The sequence below is a fragment of the Pseudonaja textilis genome, chromosome 5 (assembly GCF_049901715.1).
Source record: "Pseudonaja textilis isolate UNSWEBS1 chromosome 5, rPseTex1.2, whole genome shotgun sequence".
Classification (NCBI taxonomy): domain Eukaryota; kingdom Metazoa; phylum Chordata; class Lepidosauria; order Squamata; family Elapidae; genus Pseudonaja; species Pseudonaja textilis.
Window position 1 is genome coordinate 16,190,130 of NC_141994.1, and position 24,940 is coordinate 16,215,069.

Sequence of the window (24,940 nt, forward strand, 5' to 3'; positions counted from 1 at the left end):
AGCGGGGGTGGGTGGGTGGGTGGCAGAGCCGGGGTCCAAGAGCTGAAGTTGGTGGCCGTGGAAGATACTAGAGTGTGCCGACACCGAAAACCTGGGACGGGTATCTTTTTTAATCACATTTTCCTCTGGTGGCATACTATCATTTCTCCAATTCTGTACGTAAACTGACTGTGGAGATAAAAGAGAGGAAACGGATTCTTTTCTTTCATGTATACCGAGGGTATTTACTCCAACACAAATTCCTTGTGTGTCCAATCACTCTTGGCCAATAAAGAATTCTATTCTATTCTATTCCTATTCTATTCTTTCTATTCTATTCCTTTTCTATTTCTATTCTGTTCTTGTTCTAGTTCTGTTCTGTTTCTATTCTATTCTATTTCTATTCTATTCTTTCTATTCTATTCTATTCTTGTAGTTCTGTTTCTTCTTTTTTTTTTAAACAATTTTATTGGTTTTTTTAAAAACAAACAAAACATAAAAACATCAGCTCTCTTCCGTACATATATACAAACAGTGTGTCGGTTGGTTCATCAGTTTTGTGCATTCATTTCGTAGTCTCAATTACGGTTATGTTACATAATAACCCTTATTATCAATCCAAACTTATATGTCCTCATATCATTATTAAAAAATCATTTGACTATAATTTTATTCATTCATACTTTATGAGATAACTATAATTTAGGTAATTTATTCTATAACAAATCATATAACCATACCAAATCTATCCTAAAAAACACTTTATAGATATGATGTCAAATAACAAAAGAAAAAGAAAAAACAAAGATATTCCTTATTATCTAACATTCTAAATATTCTATTATTGTATTTTATCATCCAACCATTGATAGAAAAGGTCCCAAATTTTATAAAATTGTTTATCTTCTTGCTCTCTAATTTCAAATGTCAATCTACTCATCTCAGCACATTCCAATATTTTCTTAATAATTTCTTCCAGCAATGGAATTTTCTCATTTTTCCAATTTTTAGCAAATACAATCCTAGCCGCAGTTAATACATTTACAATCAAATATTTCAAGTCTTTACTGTATGCATCTGGTAAGATTCCCAATAAAAAAAACTCCGGTTTCAAATCTATGTGTTTCTTTGTCATTTTTTCCAATCACATGAGGATTTTAGTCCAGTATTTTCTAGCATCCTCACAAGTCCACCACATATGGTAGTATGAGCCAGGTATCTGATGACATTTCCAGCATTTTTCAGATTTATTCTTGAACATTCTTGCTATCCTTGTCGGGGGGAAAATGCCACCTGTAAAACATCTTATACAGATTTTCTTTATAAGCTGTTGACATTGTCATTTTATAATTTTGCGACCATAGTTTTTGCCATTTCTCTAAATCAATCCCATATCCAAAATTCCTCCCCCAAGCAATCATAGTTTCTTTAACTTGTTCTTCCTCTAGCTTAATTCCCAGTAAATAACCATATAGTTTTTTAATCACCTTTTCATCAGTACCTGTCAAAATCTTATCTAAGTCAGTCTGTTTATCATAAAATCCCTCTGTTTTAGAATCTTCATCATACCTTGAGTGTATTTGCACATATGAAAACCAATTCATCTTTATACCTTGTTCCTCTAGATTTTGTATCGATTTAAGTTCACCCTTTTCATCTAATAATTCCCCATATCTAAGTGTTTGTTCCTTCTTATAGATTATAGGATAGGAAAATGCTTCAATAGTCGATAACCAAACTGGAATTTTCAGATAAAAATGAGAGATTCTAAGGCTTCCCCTTTAAAATAAAAGGCAAGAATAAAAATATTGCTAAAATAAAAGTTTACAGTAATGCTGGTAAGGAGGGGTAGTGGAACTAAAAGAAGATAAAAAATAAAACAAAACACACTGCACTTTGTTTAATTGTCCAAGGCTCTTGTTATGACTCTCTTCTCTTCTCCACAAGTTTCAAAGCCAAACCTCAAATATTAAATAGTTGATAGAAGCCCAGAAGAGCACCTGTAATAATATTCTGCCGCGCTCTTCCCTCTATCTTATCAAGTTAGAATGTCCTTGAGAAGAAGTCTTTCACAGTTCTGTCCACTTCAAGTAAAATATTTTCAAGTCTCTCGTTGGCTGTGTTACAAAGTTTCTTAATTCTTACTTTCCCCCTCCTCCCAGGAAAACGTAATTGGGGTTAAAAAAGAACGGAAATTATATATATATATATATATATATATATATATATATATATATATATATACATACATACACAAAAAGAAAAATAACCAAAGGGAGCCTCTAGCCTAAAAACAAAAATTAAGAAATCAAAAGGGAGAATAAGAAAAAAAAAGTATATATGTTGTGGCTCCGGGCTTGGATTCAGCTCCTGTGACTGATATGAGTTCAAGTGAGGAGGTCATGGCAGAAAAATATGAGCCGGCATGGCTCAGTGATTGGACTGGTAACCAGGATGAGGAGATGGACGTGACAAAGGACGACAGACCTGATGTATTAGAATTGTCAGGACGTTTGACCTCCTCTGGTTCCTTATCTGATCAACAGCCGGGAATGGCTGAGAGGGAAGTTTTGAGAGAGTCTTCTAGTGGAGATGAGAACTTGGAAAATTTGTGGTTAAATGTAAAAAACGGTTGAGAAGGCAAAATCAGCTGGAGCAAATGAGGAGAGCGAGTCAGTAAATTAGCACGTTGCCTCAATGAGTATAAAAGGACACAGCTGGGCTGGTGCAATTTGCCAGGAACAAAGTGACTTATTTGAGTGAGGACGTTACAGCAAGAAGCTCTGAGACTAGAGATTTATTGTCAGGACTGGTTTGCCGGACAGAGTAAAGATTTATGCTGTGGATTGAGATTCCTGCCAGCCGTTATCTTGTAAGACTTCTTTCTGTTTGATTTAATTTGAAATGGCTGCTTTCTGTTTTGTTCGTTGGAACTTTGAAGGGGAGTCATAACATATATATATAAGAGAAGATTCAGTCCGGTTATCTACTAAGTAACAATAAAGTCCGGTAGCAAAAAAAATAAAGAAAAAAAATAGCCAAGCCTCACTTTGACGTCTCCCTTTAAAAAACGCCGCTTATTCAGTTTTGTCAAAAATCTCACAGATTTCTTCTTATAATCAGAGTGTCCTTTCAAGCCTCAAAATGTTAATTAAAAAAAAAAAGTTTCTCACCCAGCCGACACACTTTCTCTTTCAGCCTCTTCCTTTCCGGAGCTGCCCCGACTTCAGCAGCTTTGGGGCTGCCTCTCGCCGCTGGCAAAAGAGACTTCTTCTGGGTCAACCAGGGACTTTGCAGTATCCCTGGGATCCACAGGGTATACCCCTCACGATGACCATCCCTACGGGACGGTTTAGGTCCGTTTGGACCAGCCAGGGGTGAAGATATCGGCTGCAATCTTAGAGCTCGATTGCAAACCGTACCGTCGCGATGCCAGCTCCTCCCCTCTCCCCAGTTCTGTTCTGTTTCTATTCTGTTTCTATTCTATTCTATTCTTTCTATTCTATTCTTGTTCTATTCTGTTTCTGTTTGATTCTATTCTATTCAATTCTTGTTCTAGTTCTGTTCTGTTTCTATTCTATTCTATTCTATTCTATTCTTTCTATTCTAGTTCTAGTTCTATTCTATTCTTTCTATTCTATTCTTGTTCTAGTTCTGTTCTGTTTCTATTCTGTTTCTATTCTTTTTATTCTTTTTCTATTCTGTTTCTATTCTGTTTCTATTCTATTCTATTCTATTCTTTCTATTCTATTCTTTCTATTCTGTTCTGTTCTATTCTTGTACTAGTTCTGTTCTCTTTCTATTCTGTTTCTATTCTTTCTATTCTATTCATTCTATTCTATTCTTTCTATTCTAGTTCTGTTCTGTTTCTATTCTATTCTTTCTATTCTATTTATTCTATTCTTTCTATTCTATTCTTTCTATTCTATTCTATTCTATTCTATTCTAATCTATTCTATTCTATTCTAATCTATTCTATTCTATTCTTTCTATTCTAGTTCTAGTTCTAGTTCTAGTTCTAGTTCTGTTCTGTTTCTATTCTATCCTATTCTATTGCTGTTCTGTTTTGTTCTGTTTCTATTCTATTCTATTCTATTCTTTCTATTCTAGTTTTGTTCTGTTTCTATTCTATCCTATTCTATTCTATTGCTGTTCCAGTTCTGTTCTGTTTCTATTCTATTCTATTCTATTCTATTCTATTCTATTCTATTCTATTCTATTCTATTCTATTCTATTCCTGTTCTAGTTCTGTTCTGTTTCTATTCTATTCTATTCTATATTATTTGATGTGGAATGTACTGTATCAGTGGTGGGATTTAATTTTTTTTACTACCGGTTCTGTGGGCATGGCTTGGTGGGGATGTCAGGGGAAGGCTACTGCAAAATACCATTCCGTCCCCACCCCGCTAACCTGCTTTCCAGCTCCGTTCTCCTGTACAAGGCAACAAAAGGAGACCCAGCTGATCAGCTGGGACTCGGGAGGCAGAGAATAGGTGTGAGGGGGGACAGTCAGAGGTGGTATTGGCCAGTTCTCCCACTACTCAAAATTTCTACTAGCGTAGTGGTGGCAAACCTTTTTTGGCTTCCATGCCGATAATTGTATGCGCGCTTGTGTGCTCGCGCTTGCATGCCCGCACCCAGAAGGCAATGCGGCTGGTCCTCCCATCCCCCCTGCAGCTGCACGTGAAATTCCCAGCTGTGTGCAGCACGTCTCTGCATGAGCACGAATCCCCCGCCATGTGCCATCCATCTGTGCATGTGTGCACAATCTCTCCATGTGCTGCACTTCTCTGTACATGCGTGCATGACCCCAGGACGCAGTGCGTGTCTCTGCAAATGCACATGTGTCTCCCGTGCACCCTGCCCCCCCCATGTATCTGTGCCAGATACCTGACAATAAGCTGTCAGGCGGCAGCGGCACGCACGCATGCACAGTGGGGCTCTTCGGGCGAGCTCGCGCATGCCAGGGGAAATGGTTCACCATCACGACACTGGTGGTTCTCCTGAACTGGTCAGAACTTGCTGAATACCGGACTTCCGGTTTGAGCTTCTTCGGCGACAGACTGAAACCTCATCTCTGCGAGGCTTCAATCCGTGCTCGCCGCTGGAACGCCCCGAGCCGGCTGGTTTCGGGGCTAAGCCACCCCGTAGAGGTGGTGAAGAAGGGGGAGACTGCCTGCAGGGTTGAGAAGAGCCGCACATCTCCTCCCAAGCTGGCCATTACTCCCTTTCCCAAAGGCGGTTGTAGTGGTGGTCAGAAATGGCCACCACAAAGAAGAACTCGACTGGAAAAGAATGTGCAGGAGGAAGATAAGAAGAGAAAGTTTTGGTTGACCGGGTCAAACAGCAAAAGCAACAAATAAGGTACCCTGGAATTTAAATTTAATAACATTGTTCCCAAAGAAGATTTTGAAGCTGCAAAGGAGAGAAGGGAAAGGATTAGGGTTTTTTTTTCTTCCCTTCCTTATACTGACAGGTAAGAAATTGAAAAAAATCCACTTTGACATTAATAGGCATCTAAGCTGAAAATAAAAGTCAAAGGGATAATAAAGATTTCTGAATGTTTAAAAGTTTTTAAAAGCAGGAAAGGGGAAAAAGAATAAAAGGGCAGGATCTGGAAAAATGGAGGAGACTGACTGGAACCAAGGTATGGAACTGTAATTAAAAGGAACTTGCAGTGAAATTTTAACAAGATTCCTTGAAGATACATTTTAATTGAAACTTGGTAACAAAATAATAGAACCCCAGGAAGAGAAAGTGGAAAAAAGAAGCAACAAGAAACAGCTTTGGATTATTTCGATTACTTGGTGATTTTTGGTTTTTGCATCTAGATGACTAAAATTAACTGGGTGGTTGTTTAAAAGTCTTTAAAATGGCATCACTCTTAGAAGAACTGAAAACGGAACTTAAAAAATGGAAAGAAGATGCACAAGAAGGGAGAGGTTCTTTTGGCTTCGTATTTCAATTCTTAGAAATGGAGATCCTGAACTATGAGAAACAACAAGAACGCTTGCAGAACAAGAAGATTGGGACAAAGAAGAAGCCATCTTTAATGATCAAATGATTTTAAGTGGGGGGAAAAAAGAAAAGTGGGGAAAGAGGGTGAAAGGTTTAAGATTAGAAAAAATAACCAAAAAGAAGAAGAACAATTTGAAAGATAAGTATAATATTAGAAAGCAACAGAAGAGGGGATTACAGATGAGAGAGTTAGAAGTAGAGAGATGAGGGGGTAAAAAGGGGAGGGAGAATAAGAGGGGGAAGAAGGTAAGGAAAAAGTTGTAAAAGACAAAAACAAGAAATGGAGATACAGAGAAAAGATATAAGAATTGTAACCATAAGCTTGTTTAGAGATAATGGGTGAAAATTTAATTGTAAAAGGGATTCTGCAAAGGTACATGAGATAGCATTGTTATATCACAAACAGAAATAATTTTAGAAAATATTATTTAAATGATGGATAAAATATTTACTGTAATGTAGTGGAATGTTTGGTAATAAATATATGAATTAAAATGATTGAGAGAATTAAATGGGAACATTTTTAATTATTAGTAATGATTTATAAAAATATAAGTGAGAAATATGGGGAAAAAAAGAATTAACTATGGAAAGTTTATAAGTGTTCCCAAGGAAATATGATATTTAATTGAAAAATTTTAAAATTTTAATGAATATTAATGATAGAATTGAATTGGAATGGAATGTGTGCTTTATTTACATATATATATCATTTTTTCTTTTTAAGAATATAGTGTGTATTTTAAGAATGTACCAAGCAGAATTCGATTGGAAGTTATGTGTTATATTGAATGCTATAATCTTAAAGATATAAATTGAAGCTTAATTAAGAGTTTGAATGGATAAATTAAAAGATATAAAGGTGTCATACTCCAATTGGTAACTACAGGGAAAAACTTTTTTAATAAGAAAAGATAATATGAAATTGAAACAGGACAGACAAAAGTATAAATATAATGATTTGAATTGAGATGAGATAATTAAAATAAAGTTGAGAAAATTAAAAGAGGGGGAAAACTATGTAGAAAATATAAAACAGTAATAAGATATGGAAGAGAATATAAAAATGAGCATGAAATTGAGTTTTGTGTCTGTATGAAAAAGTGATAACCTGGGACCATGCTATTTTCAAAAAAGATGTTTTATTTTGTATTTTGTTTTTGTGAAAACCCAAATAAAATTTTCAAAAAAAACCCAAGAACTTTCTCTGTACTGTATGATTGGATAAATAATAGATATAGAGATGAATAGAGAAGACAACAATAGGATAACAAGGTAAAAGTTCTAGTGGACAAAGATAGATTAAGGAATATTGACAAGTGTACAGATAGTTAAGATTTATGTAAAAGTATGTATACTGTCACAGAAGCATTGTAATGAATCGAAATGATATATATATGGTCACAGCTTCAACTTAGTTTCAATAAAGTCTTTCAAATTAATGTTCAGTTTTCAGCCTAATCCTTGATTTTGTGTTCAAAACTTCATAGTTGGTCTATTTTATGATTCCATGTTCGTGGTGCTCATATGAAGTGGGGAGATACTTAAAAGATTTATGTAGCTTGTATCTTGTATATCTTAACTCTGAGCAGCTCTCAAACATCAATTAAATTTGTACTGATAGTGACTTATTTTTGGCCAACGACAAAGCCAAGAATGAAGCTTCACTCTGGCAGTTTAGTTTGATCTAGATAAGAAGATTAATAAAACTAGAATAGCTAGAAAAAAACACATCAAAAATTCTCCGTGCTCCAAAAGCAATATATGCCTACACATCCACATTTAATTTTACAGAGCTACCCAATGCTTGCCTTCTGGAATATGGCAGCCGTCCTTAGAGAGGGTCGTTTCCTTACCTCTGTTCCTTCTGTTACTTCTGTGGGCAGAAGTATCTCTTGTTTGACCCTTGTCTTGGGTGTGGCTCTTCTGCCTGTCTATCTAGGTGACTATCAGAGCTAATTACGTTGCCTTGGAGAAGGTCCGCTTCTTAGGTCCCACGAGGTGATAAAGTTTAAGGAAAGGCGCTTATCCCACAGCAGGAATGGACAAATACCCTCAGGAGGCAGAAGTCCTGAAAATGTTACATTAAAATGCCACGTGCAGAATTGGAAGAAATCTTATCTTCGATCTTTTGTTTTGGATTTATTGTGAAAATGTTTAAACAAAAATTACATGCTTCCTTTTGAGCTTTGTCATAAAAAACAAAGCTACTGATACACAGAATTTGGAGAGATACAGGGTACATTTGCAATAATCTATCCAACTTGGTTTAGGCATATTGTTAAAATGTTGGTAAAATTCAAGGTGATTTTTATTTACTATTTATGTTCTTGGTTATTATATTTTTCATGGAAAGTGGCAATTTGTACATAATTTACATTGGAAATAAAGCTTCACATCTATAAACATTTTTATTCTGATTTTTATTCATGTCCACTGTAGTAAAAAACAGAAATCTAGAATTCTTGAGTATCCAGTTTGAGAGGTATTACAGTAATTATTTTGAGCAAATAATGCGTGTATCCCAGATGTTCCCTGTTCAGGTAATATGTTGCTGATCTGGCAAAAACAGTGATTGGAGAACAGGATTAGACATTTCTAATTTAGCAGTCACTATACAGAGTTGGTATTGAATATTTCTAAAAAACAGTATGAAAATGTCTCCATTGTTGTTTCCTCTAGGGCAGGGGTGTTAAACCCAAGGCCCAGGGGCTGGATCCAGTCCACAAGGTGCTTAGATCTGGCCCGTGGGGCTGCTCTGGAAACAGTGAAGGACCAGCCTGTGGTGCCTCTACCAGCGAAAATAGACTCCCGATCTCCGTCTTTGGCTGGGATGGCCTCCAGCAACCTTCTGCCAGTGAAAATGGGCTCCCGATCTCTGTTTTTGGCTGGGACAGCCTCCTGCAATCCTCTGCCAACGAAATGGAGTATGTAGCCCTCCCAAACTCAGTTTTTACTGGCAGAGGGTTGCAGGAGGCCATCCCAGCCAAAACGGAGATCTGGAGCCTGTTTTCGCTGGCAGAGCACTTAGGCTGCCACAGGTACCCCCGACATGAGTGATGTGAAGCTGGCCACACCCAACCCTGGCAATGCCCACCCCAGACCCCCCAAGTTCAAACACAACCCTGATGTGGCCCTCAATGAAATCGAGTTTGACATCCCTGCTCTAGGGGAATCCATAGAATGGGGGGGGGGGTCATAAAAGTGAAGGTGACAGAACAGCTATGCAAAGCCTCACTACCATGGTTGTGGCTGCCATCTTGGGTGAGGTGTTGTTGTTTTTTTGAACCCCAGATTTCATCCACTCCATTCTATTCAGAATGTCTTCAGACAACAGAATAAATTACTGGTTAGCAATGTTCAGTTAACAGCCTTCTCAGTCACCAAGGAAGAAGGATGGTGCCAAACTGCCCACAATAATTTGTTCACTCTCTGCCCTGTTGTGGAAAAACTGTTTAGGCAGACATCAAGTCACATTAGCCTGCGATCAGTTTTTAACACCTGCAATTTTTTAAATAAGCTTAATGTGAAAATGTCCCTATGTAGTATGGACATGCTTTCATTTAGATGATTTGTAACTAATAGTTTTGTCACCTCACATTAATTTCAATAAAAGGCAGGGGGAATTCTCAGTTACCTTGCAAATGTGCTCACACTTCCACCAGGCTAGGAATATTGCTTGTGCAGAAAGAATAAAAGGGTTGACTTTTTTTCTCACTACTAAATTGAATCCCAAGGGATTTACATAAATTCATACAAAGGAAAAATGTATAATTAGATTGATTTTTACAAGTCTTACATACTGCAAAGAGCATTTACTTCAGAAGTTAAATGAAGCCCACAGCAGATTGCTCATTGCTCAATTCAGGTGCCTGAATATTCATAACCATGTCTTAGGAAGAGATCTGTATAAACAGGACTTATTTCACTAATGTTACTATAATTTGTTCATGCTGTGGAGCTGCTTTTCTTCCATGATTTTTTTAGATGCAGGACGTCTCCCCATCAGAAGATAAATCATAACTAGTATCTTATTTACAAACAGTGGTCATAATACTGGGGGTAAAGTTTAAATTTTGTCATTTTTTCAGCATGTGGATTTAAGAACTGAATCAGGAGCAAATTTATTCACGCTCATTCTAATAAAATGAGTGTGATACCTTTTTTTTTTACAAATCATATTGTTTACCTTGTTCCTTGCAATTTTTGTGTGTCTATCCCTGAAATTGGATTTCTTCTTTCAAATCTCTCAATGTAGTGGAGTGGCTGCCAACAGACTATTGTGATGGAGATTGGGCTTTTCTTCCTTTTAGAGGTATATGTATTAAATGTGAATTATTAAAACATTTTCTAGCCCTGCAGGTGTCAGGAAGAGGAAGCAAGTTGCATTCTCAGACTTTAGCAGCAATCTAGTTTTTCCCATTCCCCAATCAATCTTCAAGAGAGCAATATTTAATGTATGAATATTTCTACAATATAGTCACTCTTAAAATGTACTGAACATGTAAGGATAGTACATACAAAACTTTGACAAACCTGAAGAAGAAAGGTAAATTAACACTGTACACAGTTTTTAAAAATATGGGTGTTTCACTAAGCAAACTGCAATGGACAATGGCATCTTAATTCATTAATTAGCATACCCAGTTGTGTTTCTTGTAATCCAAACATATCCAATTACACTTTAAGGCTTGAGTGCTCTAATCTGGTCACTCTAGAATCATTGGACCACAATTCCCATCATTCCCAAACAACCAAATTAGGGGAGGTTTTGGTCAACACACCTGGAGGATAGAAGACTGGTGGAATGCTGTCCTAATCAATACAAAGCTAAGGACTGAATCAAAAAGCAAGGAGTTCTGATAAGGCTCACAAGTTATGAAGCACATAATACAAACCAGCCTCCCAACCAATCAAAAGCAAAGCATCCAACAAATTCATGGTGTGAGAAAGAGTAAATATGTACGTGGCAACCTGTAAAGTTTTGCTGCTACTTTCAATTAACTGGCTCTCTGAAGGACCTCCAACTCTTATTATTCTATTTCTGTTTCTGAACCAGTTGTGTCTCAGTGTTTGGTGGAAAGTGATTCGAGTGCGATTATTTTCCAGGGTTGTGAGTTGAGTGTGTGACTGTAAGGAGAACCTGGCAGCGCATGGAATAGGTCAATCTTTTGTATTTGGTAGAACCTGGAATTCACCTTGTGCATAAACAAGAGCAGGATACATAAAAGTAATCCATCATACGTGGATGTTATTTCATTTGTCATAAGCTTAGATCATAGGAAAGCCATATTAGTGGCAAAAAAAATCAGGAGTCTAATAGATTTTCCAACTGGCAAATTTTATTAAACATCCCTTCATGAGATGCATTCTACACACACACACACACACACACAACCCTCTCGCACAAATACAATTAATTTAATTTTGCAATCTGATTCTAGGAATCAAGAATCAGATTGCAAAATTAAATTGTGTTTGTATGATCTCTCTCTCTCACACACACAAACACAATTAATTTAATTTTGCAATCTGATTCTTGATTCCTATGTCCCCCACAACAATTCACTATTCTGTTGCAGAAAAAGCAACAATATGGAGACCAACCAGATGTCAAATTGGGAAGCTATTTGATAGAGTGGCCATTAAAATGCAACTACTCAGCCCCCTCACATGGCACAGTAGGGATCAAAACAGTGATTATAATAGGTGGATTTCACCCTGAGAAAGAAAGCGCCAAGCCATTATAGAGCTTTATAGATGAAAACCAGCATTTTGAACTGTAGCCAAAGTGATTGGAAAGCCAGTACAGGACTCAAAGCATTGGTGTTACATACTCATGGTGATGAATGCCAGCAACCAGGCAGGGTGCTACATTTTTTGGCGTCTGAATGGTATTCAAGGTTAGCCCATCTAATGATACATAGCAGTAATCCAGTGTGTAATAATAAAGGCATGAATCCCTATTTGTGATGCATTTCCAAGTTCTTTTCCGCAAATAACCAAATTCATAGTAAGTGTATATATATACTGTCCCTGCTAATGTCTCTATAGTTTAACATAGCTGCTAAAACAAGGGATTTTTAACAAGAATGTTTTCCGAGTTAACTGTTAAAGTCTCTCAGCAAGCTTATTTAGAATTCAGATTCAACCTCTACCATAAGCACACTTTGTGCCCTTAAACAGAAACGAGAAAATCCTGGTTTCTGGGAAAACACATAATCTACAAAATTATCTTACATTTTTTTCATATACAGATCGTTCTCAACTTACAACTATCCATTTATAGTATTTAAGTTACAATGGCACTGATTTTTTTTTGACTTTTGAACGTATTTCACACTTATGACTGCAGCAGCATCACCAATAGTCATATGATCAAAACTTGGGCGCTTGGCAACTGACATGTATTTATGACAATTGCACTGTGTGATGATTCCCCTGGATGCTTCCCCAGATACCTCTCCAGATGTTAGCTTGGAGGAGGATAAAGCAGTTCCAGGCATGTCAGGTGGGGAGTTGGTCAATAGCTCCAAGCAGCTGTCTGAGAGGGATTTGGCTGAAGCACAGCTGCAGCAGGACAGCCCTGAGGCTTCAGGTGGGGAAAGCATGCAGCTACAGCCAGTCAGTGATGAGGAAGAGGAACTGCCTTCTGCACCTGATCCAAAAACATGTAGGGCAGAGAAAAGGCAGGAAGAGAGGTCAGCCAGATTACTCGCAAGGAGGCATCCTCACCCCTCTTGTTGGGTTGCACCCAAAGCTGGCTATTTAGAACAGTGGACAGGTGGAGCCAATGCTGGAAATGTGTGTTTCCTTGCTGTGTGTTCTTGCCTTGAACTTCGGATTGTGTCTCTTCAGCTGTTGCTTTTGCCTTGAGAACTTGCTTTTGCCTACTGGACTGGTCTTTGCCTTGAGAACTAGTGTGATGACCAGAGTGTAACACAAATGTAACAAAATCCAAAAGGTAAATAAATGTCCTTTAATGCCTCCAGCTTGGCCCCACTGTTCAATAATTCTCAGTTGGAGATAAAACGTACTCAAAAATAGTCTTCAAAAGAAAGCAATACAGTCCGAACTTAATGAGCAGATAGAGGTGAAATAAAAAACTAAAACTAAACTACAGTGAAGGAATTTCCACAATGGACCAGGATAAGTAATTACCAGCTTCAAGGAGATAACAAGGCACAGTCTGTTGGAAGGACGCCAACCAAGATAACTTCAGCCCAAAATAAAACACGCTTTGCTTCTAGCAACGCTGTGTTTTAACCGTCTCTCTTACATACTATTCTCTCCAGCTGCAACCAATGATCATGGCCGCTTCCTCTCTCATAAGCCAAGTTGTTTCCTTCTCCGTTCCTCCCTGCCTGTCCTAGAATGAAGAGGGGATGGGCCTGGGTCCTCCTCTGACTGCTCAGCTGGCCTCTGCCCTTCCCCAGCTTCCTCCACAACCTCCGGAGCTACTCCCTGTTGGCTGTTCCTCCTCTCCCTCAGAGTCTGACTCTAACAAGGGCATGACAAATAGTGTTGGTTTCATTTGAGTAGCTTTGGGACTCATTGGAGCTTAGCTTATACTAGCACAGGGAATTGCTGGGGAATACCAATTCAGGCTTGGAAGCCTTAATAAAGACTCCTTACACCTGCGGTATATGTTTGTGCATGACACTGTCCCAGGATCATGTGATCACCATTTGTAACCTTCTCAAATGGCTTCTGACAAGCAAAGTCAGTGGAGGAAGTCAGATTCACTTAATGACTGCATGATTCACTTAACTGAAGCTATTCAGTTAACTGTGGCAAAAAGGTTGTAAAATGGGGCAAAACTCAGTTAACAACTGCCCTGCTTAATAACAGAAATTTTGTATTCAGTTGAGTCCTTCCAGAAAGTGGTTCTTTAATCAGTGGGGCTTTTTTTCTACTTTGTTGGCAGATAGCTGGTTTTGCTGCCAAAACTTGTCCAATTGCCCTCTGCAATTTTAGTGGTGCTGATTTCTGCTTTCAACTTGCACTTTACAATTTTTCTTTTTGTTTTTTCATCCCTGATGAGTGGATTACAAGTTAATTGCCTGGCTGAGTGTGGTTAAGTTTGACGCCCTCTTGATGGATTGCAATTAAGGACTTTTATTGCTTAAAAGGCAAGAGGAAACTTTGATTTACTCAAGAAGCAGCTAGGCAAAACTTCAGCCTTTTGCCTTGGTGAAATAGGGACTTAAATTATTTTAGTTACTCATTGAAAATGTTATATATAATGTATTAATTTCAAAGAACTCTAGTATTTTTTTTCTGTATATATTCCTGCCTCTTGTTCTTTAGAGCAAGAAGGAGTTTTTTTTTTAAAAAAAAAATTCCTTCTTTTCTCACTGTGGTAATTGCTATCTAGCTTATTTTAAAGTGGTTGTTTGAGAGTTCAATGCTAGGTAGTGGCAGATATTTTCCTCCTAGGGAACAAAGAAAAAAAAATCTACTGAGTACTCTATGTGATGTCAGGAATGCCATCCAGCTAGTAAACGCTCAGTTCTATCCAGTTGCCCCAACTCAACCACAAATTAAGGAAGTAGAGAGTTGTAAAAAGGGATTTTATAGAATAGAAGAAGAAGTTGTATTGTTTGGAAACACACTGAAATCCTTTTGGCTTTGAGCATTGCCCAGTGACTGTTTATCTTGTGTACTAAATATCTGGCCATATAGACAATGAAGCCTACTGAGAGTAAAAAAAATTGAAATGAGTATTTTTAATATTCTACATTAAGTAAAATTTAAGCATTATCCAGTGGTGAGATGGGTGGCCAATACACTTAATAAATAAAAAAATAAAATAAAAATATCTTACGTAAAATGCCCCCAGAGAAAAAAGGAGGCAAAAAGAGAATCAGAAGACTTTATTGTTCAACTTTTTATGAAGAATTTTGAGCAGAAAATGCTCCTGAATTTACAAACAAATTTACAAATTTACAAAAAAAACCAGAGATCACTGCATTAATTTGTCAAGAATTAACTAGTAAATTGTTTGATAAATTTGATAAATTTGGCTAAAAGCCTAAATGAAAAATTGGATCAAAAGTTGGAAGAATTCACAACAGAGTCAAACCAACTGAAAATGGACATTAAGAATATTCACATAAGAGCAGAAAAATCACATACGCAAATGGGAGCAATCAATTTATTATTAATGGATTTGAAGGAGAAAGTTTTATTTGAAAATTAAGCACTTGCCAGAAAGTGTGAAAAAATGTATTAACATCAAAGATATAATTATAACATTACAAAATGGATGAAAGATGATAATTTGGGATTTTCCTAGAGAAGTTGATAAAATGTATAGAGTAAGTTCAATATGTGCAATTAGACAGCAACTGCCAAGAGATCTTTTGATCCAATTTGTAAGAAAACCTATTAAATAAGTGTTGCAGAAACATTGTGAACAGAGACTCAAGATTATAGGGAATGAGATGTCATGGTTCAGAGAAATTATGATTACAATCCGGGAAAATCTTGGCAAATCTCTTACAGCAGAAATAGCACCGTTTTTCATCGGGATAAACTATGAATTATCTTAACTTTTCAAAACCAACACTTTTGACTAAAGTCTAAAACACAAAGCACACTTTGTGGAGAGATATCAAAATGAAGTGTAACATTTTTCAAAAGACCCAAATTCTGAAGACCAATCTCTGAAAAAACACAGACCTCAGAAGGACAATGGACAAACTGAATACAGGTTCAAGACATACCACCGAGATGGGAAACACAGTTGGAGCATTGGAAGGTTTTGTTCTTATAAATAGGATTGATTGTAACTTCGAATGTAAATAGGGAAAATTCCCCACAAAAAAGAAAAAAAAACCTTCCGTTATTTGGAAAAATATTGAATCAAGATATAATATCTTTGCAGAAAAGAGATAGGCAAAAAGTATTTAGACAACAAAACATTGGGTTTGGAATATATTTCTGCCAATCCCCAAAAAGGAGATAAATGTTATAGTTTTATACATAATTCCTCAATTACAACTACAACTATTACTAGCTGATGGCCAAGGCAGATATGTAATTGTTTAAACTGAACTACAAGGAATAAAATTCATTGCTATTGGTTTATATATTGCACATCAAGAAAAGGCTAAATTTTTTGACATTTACTCTGAACAGTTATTTTCTTTTTCTTACAACATTGGTGCTTTCTTGGAAATTGGAATGGGGCAGCAACCCCATAAGTGGACGTATTTGTCCTTATATGGATTAAAGTAATGCAAGGAAAACTACCCCAAATATTTTTTGAGTTGACAGACTCTCTAGGTATACTTAATATATGGAGTACAAAAATGGACTTGCAAAAGACTATACCATTTTTTCCCAGAAAGACAAATCTTTGACATGATATGGACTACCAAAAATTTGACTCATAGGATAATTGAAACTGACATTCTTCCAAAATATTTTTCAGATCATAATCCAGTGACAGTGCATTTTAAATTCAGAGTGCAGTCTTTTAAGTGGAGGTTAAATGAATCCATCTTGCAAAGACCACAAATTGTCAAAGAATGCAAAAAATATTTCAAGACTATTTTAATAATGTGGGCAAGGGATCCAACTTGACCACAGTTTGGGACGCCTATAAAGCTGTGATAAGAGGTTATTTTATACAATATGATACATCGATTAAGAAGAAATCAGCTGGAAAAATCCAAAATGTTTCAGATGAGATTAAAGTGAAGGAAAAATAATTTCAAAAATCAATTGGAAGACCAAACATATTTAATCAATTAAAATTATTGCAACAACAAATTTCTATGTTAACAGTTTCAGACATGAAAAAGAAATTGAAATATACAAAGCAGATTTTTTTAAAAAAACATGCAAATAAACCAGGAAGGTGGCTGTACAAATTAAGAAAACAAACTAAAAAGAAAATAACTGAATTTTGTGAAGGAGATAAGACTCACAATGATAATAAAAATATCCAAAGACATTTTGAGATTTAATTTATAGGAGGAACAAGAAGTTTCATTGGAACAAATAGATGACTATGTACAAAATCAAAATTTACCCAAATTATTGGAAGAACAAAAGAAAATTATGAACAGTCCAGTAACAACCTTTGAAATAACAGAAACAATTTAAACAGCTAAGATAGGTAAAGCATCAGGACCAGATGGTTTACTGAGTGGGTTTTATAAAATGTTTGAAGATCAATCTTTATTTTCAATGAAAGATTTAATGAATTCTATTTTACAAGGGAAGTCTATGCTTGATTCATGGAAAGAAGCCCACATTGCTCTGATGCTCAAGGAAGGGCAGGACTTAACTTTTACGATATATTATAGTCTTCTTAATGACTACAAACTTTTTACATCCATCCTAGCTGAAAGACTAAAAAAGTTATACAAAAAGATGTCCATGAAGATCAGTGTGTTTTATTTCCTAAAAGTCAACTAAAGGACAATGCGACAATAATCTAGGATATAATTGAATATTTACAACAATGCAATGACAAATAGGCTATACAATTTTTTAGAGGCAGAGAAAGCTTTTGATAATCTGAATTGAGATTTTATGTTTAAAGTAGCTGAGAACATGGACTTTCACAAAGACTGAAATCTATTTATACACCACAAAAGACCGAGATTATGATCAATGGAGAATTGATGCAACCATGTGAGATTCAGAAAGGGAAAGACAGGGAAGATCAAAGAAAACTGGAAAACAAAACTGGACTTAAGGTTATAAAAAAAGTAAAATACCTTGGTGTGACACTAATAAATATTCTATATTGTTTAAAACTAACTATATTAAAATGTGGAATGAGATAAAACTGGATTTTCACAGATGGAGAAAACTAGATTTTTCACTAAGGGGAAGAATTTCTGTTATTAAAATGACTGTTTTATCCAGAATGTTTTTTTGACTCAATTTTACTGATTCTAATAAAAGACCAGTCTTTTAAACAATGGCAGAAGGATATTTCCAAATTTGACTTCTTCTCAAGATGGCTGCTGCCTGGTAAAGTCTTCTTCTTTCCCTTACTGACCATCTGCTGATTTGACTGCCAAAGCTGACTTGGTCTACCTTAAAAGGCTGACATTTTCTTTTCTCACTGTTTTGGATAGCACTGGTATTGATGGAAAAGTATAGTGCAATTCTTCTGGTCCTGATGTCACCAGAGCATTGATTCGCCTGATAGATTGTCTTGAAATCAAAAGAGGAAACGCTTTAGTTTCTCTATGAAAATGAACAGATTAATCAAGAGGATCCCTATTTTACAGAGGTTTCATGAAAAAAATATCCAGATATATTCTTCCTGAGAGAAATGCATACAACTCGGTCAGTTTGCTATTGTGTTCAATGAATCTGAAGAGTAGGCATGTCTCCACTCATATCAATAATTGGAAGCTGTTCTCTGAAGGTTCCTGGATTTGGTTCTATTCTGACTTTACATAGATTTCAATCAAAATATTGTCGATTCACACTGTATGTATTGTTCAATAATCTGGTGTGAAAGTCAGTTGTGCATTACATAAGTAGAGTCAACTTGTTATGGGACCATAACTCCTGGATCACTGGTCACCTGATCCCTTATCATTCTCTCAGTGGCCTTTTCCCTGCCAATTTGTCTGGAATTAACCACCAGTGCAATAAATCAGGGGGTTGCCAACCTTTTGGACCTCAAGGACCATCAAACTCATAATTTTAAATCCCGCGGACCACTAATACGAATTTTGACTGACGGTGGCTTGCTGACGTTGTTGGGAAAGTCGGTCCCACATTCCAGAGCTGCAGTAGTTACAGGACTGGCCCTTTGGTCATCCCGGAGTAGCTGCTCCTCCCCCCGCGTGCACTGGCCTGCCATGGACTGGAGGAGCTACTCCAGGATGACCAAAGGGCCAGTCCTGTGACTATTGCAGCTTGGGAATATGGGACTGACGTTCCCACCAACATCAGCAAGCCACCCCAGGGCGATTTCCGTCCCCCGCAGTTGGTCTTACTTTCCAGTTTCAGCTTGCGTGGTTCTACTCAAGGTAAGGTTTGCACTCGGCAGAAGGTGGGGGCCAGTGGGTGGGCAGCGGGCCATATGGGCGGAGCAGCATTGTGTCCCTGCCCAGCCTGGATTGCTTTGGGGGGTGCTTTGGGGGGGACATTTCTCTGCAGACCACCAAAATTTTCTCACGAACCACCAGTGGTCCCTGGCCCACTGCAATAAATGATTTACCCCGATAGCACCATTCAGCACCATTTGCATGTAGAACTAGAAGTAGAGTTAGGCAGTAATTTCAATATTTCAGTATAGAGCCATGGTGGTGCAGTGGTTAGAATGCAGTCCTGCAGGGCTAACTCACTGCTCATTCCAAGAGTTCAATTCTGAGCAGCTCAAGGTTGACTCAGCCTTCCATCCTTCTGAGGTCGCTAAAATGAGGACTCAGATTGTTGGGGACAATAAGCTAACTCTGTAAACCACTTAGAGAGGGCTGTAAAAGCACTGTGAAGTGGTATATAAGTGTAAGTGCTATTGCTATTTTCCATTGGTGGAAGAGGGCTTTGCAAAGCATTCTAACAGGCGTTATTTGTAGAGATGTATTTCTATCATTCATTAATATTCTTATGCTCAGAATTCACTTAGGTTCACGTGAAATTAAAAAGATGTACATATGTTCATTTGAAGTCATGCAGATTGGAATAACAATTGTTTCTTTATCAGACTTGAGTACTGGATTTCTCCAGACAGTATTTGCATTTGATCTTTGCTTGGCATTAGAACGGTATTTCGTTATTCTGCCACATTTGCTACATCATTAATCTGGGCATGTTTAACTATCAACTTTACCTACCGCCCAGGAGTCTTGAGAGAATAAAGTTGGAAGCTCTTCAAGGAGGATGACATGCAGGTGATGAACAATAAAATATTGTATTTGGTCAACAATTGCAAAAAATCCTGGGAAATTTTTTTGGGAACAAATAACTTACAGAGGTTAAAGTTTTCCTCAAGTGTGCTTAGCTTCTTAAAGTAACTTCATGGATATATTTACGAATTCCTATGGCAACACTTGTTTCAGAACATTTCTTAGCTTCTCAGCCTATAGCCTAGGATTTTCTAGTGATCTCCCAGTTATAAAGAAACCCAACCCTTCTTAGTTTTTAGTTAAGCTCATCTAGATATTTCCAGCTGGCTAGGATAATTGAAAATGCTGACACTCTGTTACGGATTTTTTAAAAAGATTTTATGAATTTGTCAGAAGGCAGTAATCTTTAGTCTAACAGGAAACAACTGCTCTGCTGTGAACCATGAGGCTAAGAATAAAAAAGTGAATCTATGTATCTGTGATAATACTAGAAAATGGACAATATTTTTTTCTTTGCCTCTGTGTATTATTTATCTTTTAAAGCACAATGCTATTTGAAAGAAATTACTGTCTTTTCTGTTAGGAGTAGTTTCTAAGTACTCCTAAATCTATGTCAGAGTGCTGTGAAAAGTTCAAAATTTTACTGGTTTACATATACAAAAGTAGTTCTGTTCTTCCTGCCAATTTTTGCCTGCTGTTTTATTACCAAAAACATTTTGATTACAACATCTAGCAGGATGGAAGAAAGTAAGACTACTTTTATGGCTAATTTAACCATTCTCCTAGTTTTATGGACATGGAAGAGAACTTGGCATCTTCAGTTCTTGGCATCTTTCTTCCCTGATCAAATTGTGTTAAATTCCCTGCCCATTCTTGGGGTTTCCCATGCCAACAACAGCAGATATTGAAGTCAGCTTTGATGCCAAGAAGTAGAGAAGAATAATGTATTTCTCCTCCAAAACTCAGGGATCCATAATAAAACAATTATGATAAGCAGATCATATTTAGCAAGGATTATAAGCTGTCAACCAATGAATGCACACATGAAAGGACAAAATAATTTATCTTTCCCAAGGTCTAAGAAAACCTAGTCCTTTGCACAGCGAGAGAGGGAGAGAGAGAGAGAAAGGGAGGGAGGGAGGGAGAGAACATAACTCTCTCTCCCTACTTCATCACACCTAGTACCAATCATCTGAGCTGTGGTTTATTCCTCTGAAAAACATTATTATATGAATGATATTTCTGTTGCCTTGGTATTCACAAACATATGCCTGTTACATTTTGTACATATTTAGATATTCAATCAAGAGCAAAAAATACTAGCTACTAGTCCCCCCCACCTTAAGACTCTTCCTTCTTGGTATACAATTTAACCAGGGGTGGGCTTCAAAAATGTTAGCAAAGGGTTCTCTGACCGGTTGCTGGGCGGCCTCCTGCACCACGGCAGGCGGGGGGTGTTTTTGCCCTTCCCGGGCTCCGGAGGCTTTCCTCGAGCCTCCAGGAGTGTGAAAATGGCCTCCCCGTGCTCCGGAGGCTCTCTGGAAGCTGGAAACAGACCCATTTCCGGCCTTCCTGAACTTCTGGGAGACCCTTTTTTCACCCTCCCTGAGCCTCCGCACTCTCCCTGCACTTACCTGCATCCAAAACGGGCCACGTGGGGGGGATTCCTGGGAGGGGCGGGATGAGGCGGGCAGGGGATTTGGGTTTTTTTTCCAAACTGTACAGAATCTTAGCTAGAGGCTCTCCCAAATCCCTATGAACCTCCAGGAGCCCACCCCTGAATTTAGCAGAGAAACCAATTCTGTGTCTAATTCAACCATTGCATTCCATTTTCAAAACAGACTTTTCAAAATGTTATATCAGGAGCAAGAAATCTATGGATTGTAGGATTATTCTTGCCTAACCCATTAAACAAAAGTTAAGGCAACTATATTTTATCCCCACCTTCTTTTTGGTTTATAAAAAAAAAAGTCTCCATAAAACCACCAATAGGAAAACAATGAAGATGAGATTCCCCTTCCCAAAATTTCACATATAAAGTTCAAGTGCAATTCAAAATCCAAGTATCATTTATACTACATACTTTTTCTATCAATAATTCTTCTTTGCAGGTAGTTTCTTCAAAAAAGATGAACAGGTTTCTTCTTTATGTGGAAGATAAACAAGGTTCCTTTTCTAAAACGAACACTTCTCTATGATACACTGAAAATAAAGTTGTGCAGCCAAAATATGGATCATCAATTGGATGGTCTCTGAAATTCCAAGTTACTTTTCTTTGAGGTGAAAAAAAAAATCCCATCAAATATTGGAGGTTATAAAACATTATAGTTATTCTTCAATATACAATTTAAGATAAAGATGGGCAGGAAATCTTAAAATCAGCAAAAATGTTTCTACAGTCAAACCCAATATAATATTTGACAGGAATGCAAAAGAACCAAAAATAAAACAAAAACTCCTGAAAAAGCACTAGAAGCTATTTGTATGGTCGTAGAAATCTGGAAACTTTTGATCGCAATAGCTTTATAAACGATCTTGGAAACATCTCCTTTGATTCTTGTGCTGTGTACTTGAAATAGTTTTGAGGATGTGCCAGTACATCAAAAAGGGCTTTAATCAATTTCTTGTCCTGTGGAAGACAGAAGAAGCAAAAGCACATCATTTTGCAATCGCTCTCCTGCCCTCCCATTTGGTCCTCCTACCCTGCTTTCCTCACTGGCTAAGGCAGGGGTGTCAAACTCAATTTCATTGAGGGCCGCATCAGGGTTGTGTTTGACCTCGGGAGGGCCAGGGTGGATGTGGCCAGCTCGACATCATTTGTGTTGGGGGTGCTTGTGGTGGCACGAGCGTTCTGCCAGCCAAAACGGGCTCCCAAGCTCCGTTTTTGGCCATGACGGCTTCCTACAACCCTCTGCCAGAGAAAACGGAGCTTGGGAGGTCTGCCCACGGCCCTCGTGAGCTCTGTTTTTGGCTGTGAAGGCCTCCTGCAATCCTCTGCCAGAGAAAACGGAGCTTGGGAGGGCCACAGGTCTAAGCATCCCATGGGCTGGATCTGGCCCCTGGGCCTTGAGTTTGACACCCCTTAGAATGGAGTTCCTGTTTTCAGTCTCCCAATTTTAAGAAGCACTCTGCAAATGTCTTAAATAAAAGCCACTAGGAAAGATTAGGTATGAAAAGCTTACTTTTAAAATTTCTTGGTGATTTTCTGAAGCATATAAACGTCCATCACGAACAATGTCCTCTATTAACTGCTGATAGTCCTCTGAAAAGTGAATGGCAAAAGGACCAAATCAATTATATTCTTTTTCTGACAACAATGTCCAGGCGTATTAGCCACATGTTTTGAAGTGATCCAGAATTTAAACACTTTTTGTTTATTTAAATGTATTTTATTTATTTATTAAATTTATATGCTGCCTATCTCCCTCTCCGTAACTTGACATCAAAGTGCAGTCCGGTGGCCTTTTAGGACAACATCCCAGGAATTACAAGATATGTAGATAGAAGATCTTAGAAAAGAAACTGATAGAAATCCCTTTTTGTTTCTGATCTCAAGGAATCTTGGGATGTTTCTCAAAGAGGTTTCCTGTAGGGCTTTCTCTCTGTGAATTATTTTTATACAATCTTTTTTAATCCAGCTAAGTTTCATGCCCAAGGGGGCCTCGAGTTCACGGTCTCCTGGTTTCTAGACCAGAGCCTAAACTATCCTATCAAACTGATTCTATAAATGCAGAATGGTGGTTTTGCACAAGTTTTGACCAGCTTGAGGTAAAGTTCCTTCATTTCTCACAAAAGCTAACAAAAACTAACAAAAATAACCCCCCTCTCACTGCTACCCCAAAAGGGCAAATATAGATATCTCTGTTCTTATTTCAGACAAACATAAAACAAAAAACTAGACCAATTGTATAACTGATGCTCAAAGGAAATGATAGGTTATTTACTCTTTGGATTATTATGTTTTTTTTCTGTGAGAATGTAAAGATGACAGAGAATAGAGGGAGAAATGGTAGATGGATTGGCAGGCTGTGGATAGACAGACACTGTCCAAGATTCTGTACAAAATCAAATTTATAGATTAAATTTGTTTGACAAAAAAACCTTTTTCCATTTTTTTGTTAATACAGCTAGTGCTATATTTATTGAAGTTTAACCCAGCTGAGATTGCCATCAATTGGGATTTGCAAATCAGCTTTAAATGTTGATTGCAAATTGATATAAAATTAATATTCCACTTAAACAAATTCTGTTGATGCTGTATTGTGAAGAAGACAAAGACGAAGGGAGAATTCCAAAGACCTTTCGAATCTTGGAGCATGTTGGGGAGGAAAGGAACATTTTATATTTCTCCTCAATGCATAAAACAAATGAGTATGACTGCATTTAATTAAAAAAAACATGAGTTAGTACAACAGCACCTCCTTTCTAGGTAGAAATATGATAGTTCTCTCTTGAGTTTTAAGCATGGTTAAGCATTTCATACAACAAATGGCTTGTAAAGCTATGTGATCATCCTTCATCAGTGATGAAGGAAAAGGGAGCCAAATACTTTCTGCGTCCTTTCTGGGTATTTAAGTAAAATAATTTGCAAATAGTAACTATATATCCCTATATGGAGAATCATTACTGATTCTAAAAATACTGAAGGAAAAGGAAGACGCCAGGAAATTTTATATCCCTTCTTCTCTATTAACATAATTTATTTTAGGTTATTTGTGCATTACCATCATACGTCACATAGGGCACTTGAAATCCTTTGCCACTGTTTCCTTCATTTGATTTGAACTGAATCCACAATTTCCGTGACCGGGAGGTGAAGGCTATGGGTCTCTCGTAGGTTTGGCAGGTTTCATAGGTAGTAATTGATGTAGGTGAAGCTTAAAAATAAAAAATAAACATACGGATTTTTGTAAAAATAAAATTTAATTTGCAAGACATGTGAAGTGCTACATTTTGCATTCTCTCTAGTCTAAGATTAGCAAGACATACATGACAGGGGTGGGCTTCAAAAATATCAACAACCGGTTCTCTGCCCAGTTTCTTGGTGGGCATGGCCTAGTCGGACTCTTGCACCATGAAGGGGGACCATTTTCGCTCTCCTCGGGCTCGGGAGG

General features: G+C 37.3%; 1 protein-coding gene across 5 annotated transcripts in view; it reads right to left on the reverse strand.

Moving 5' to 3' along the window:
- Positions 1–7,549: 7,549 nt before the first annotated feature.
- Positions 7,550–24,940, reverse strand: part of SCUBE1 (signal peptide, CUB domain and EGF like domain containing 1) — a 200,665-nt gene continuing 183,274 nt past the window's right edge. For 3 of the 5 annotated variants that reach the window (XM_026702705.2, XM_087934177.1, XM_087934178.1), the window contains 3 exons: positions 24,551–24,703; positions 23,009–23,088; positions 21,015–22,455 (listed from right to left, as the gene is read on the reverse strand). In XM_026702705.2, coding sequence (XP_026558490.1) covers positions 22,303–22,455; positions 23,009–23,088; positions 24,551–24,703 — 386 coding nt within the window. In that variant the 3' untranslated portion in view covers positions 21,015–22,302. Of the gene's footprint in view, positions 8,557–14,872; positions 18,178–21,014; positions 22,456–23,008; positions 23,089–24,550; positions 24,704–24,940 lie in introns of those variants that run through there. The other 2 variants (XR_015743772.1, XR_015743771.1) reach the window with 2 other exon arrangements.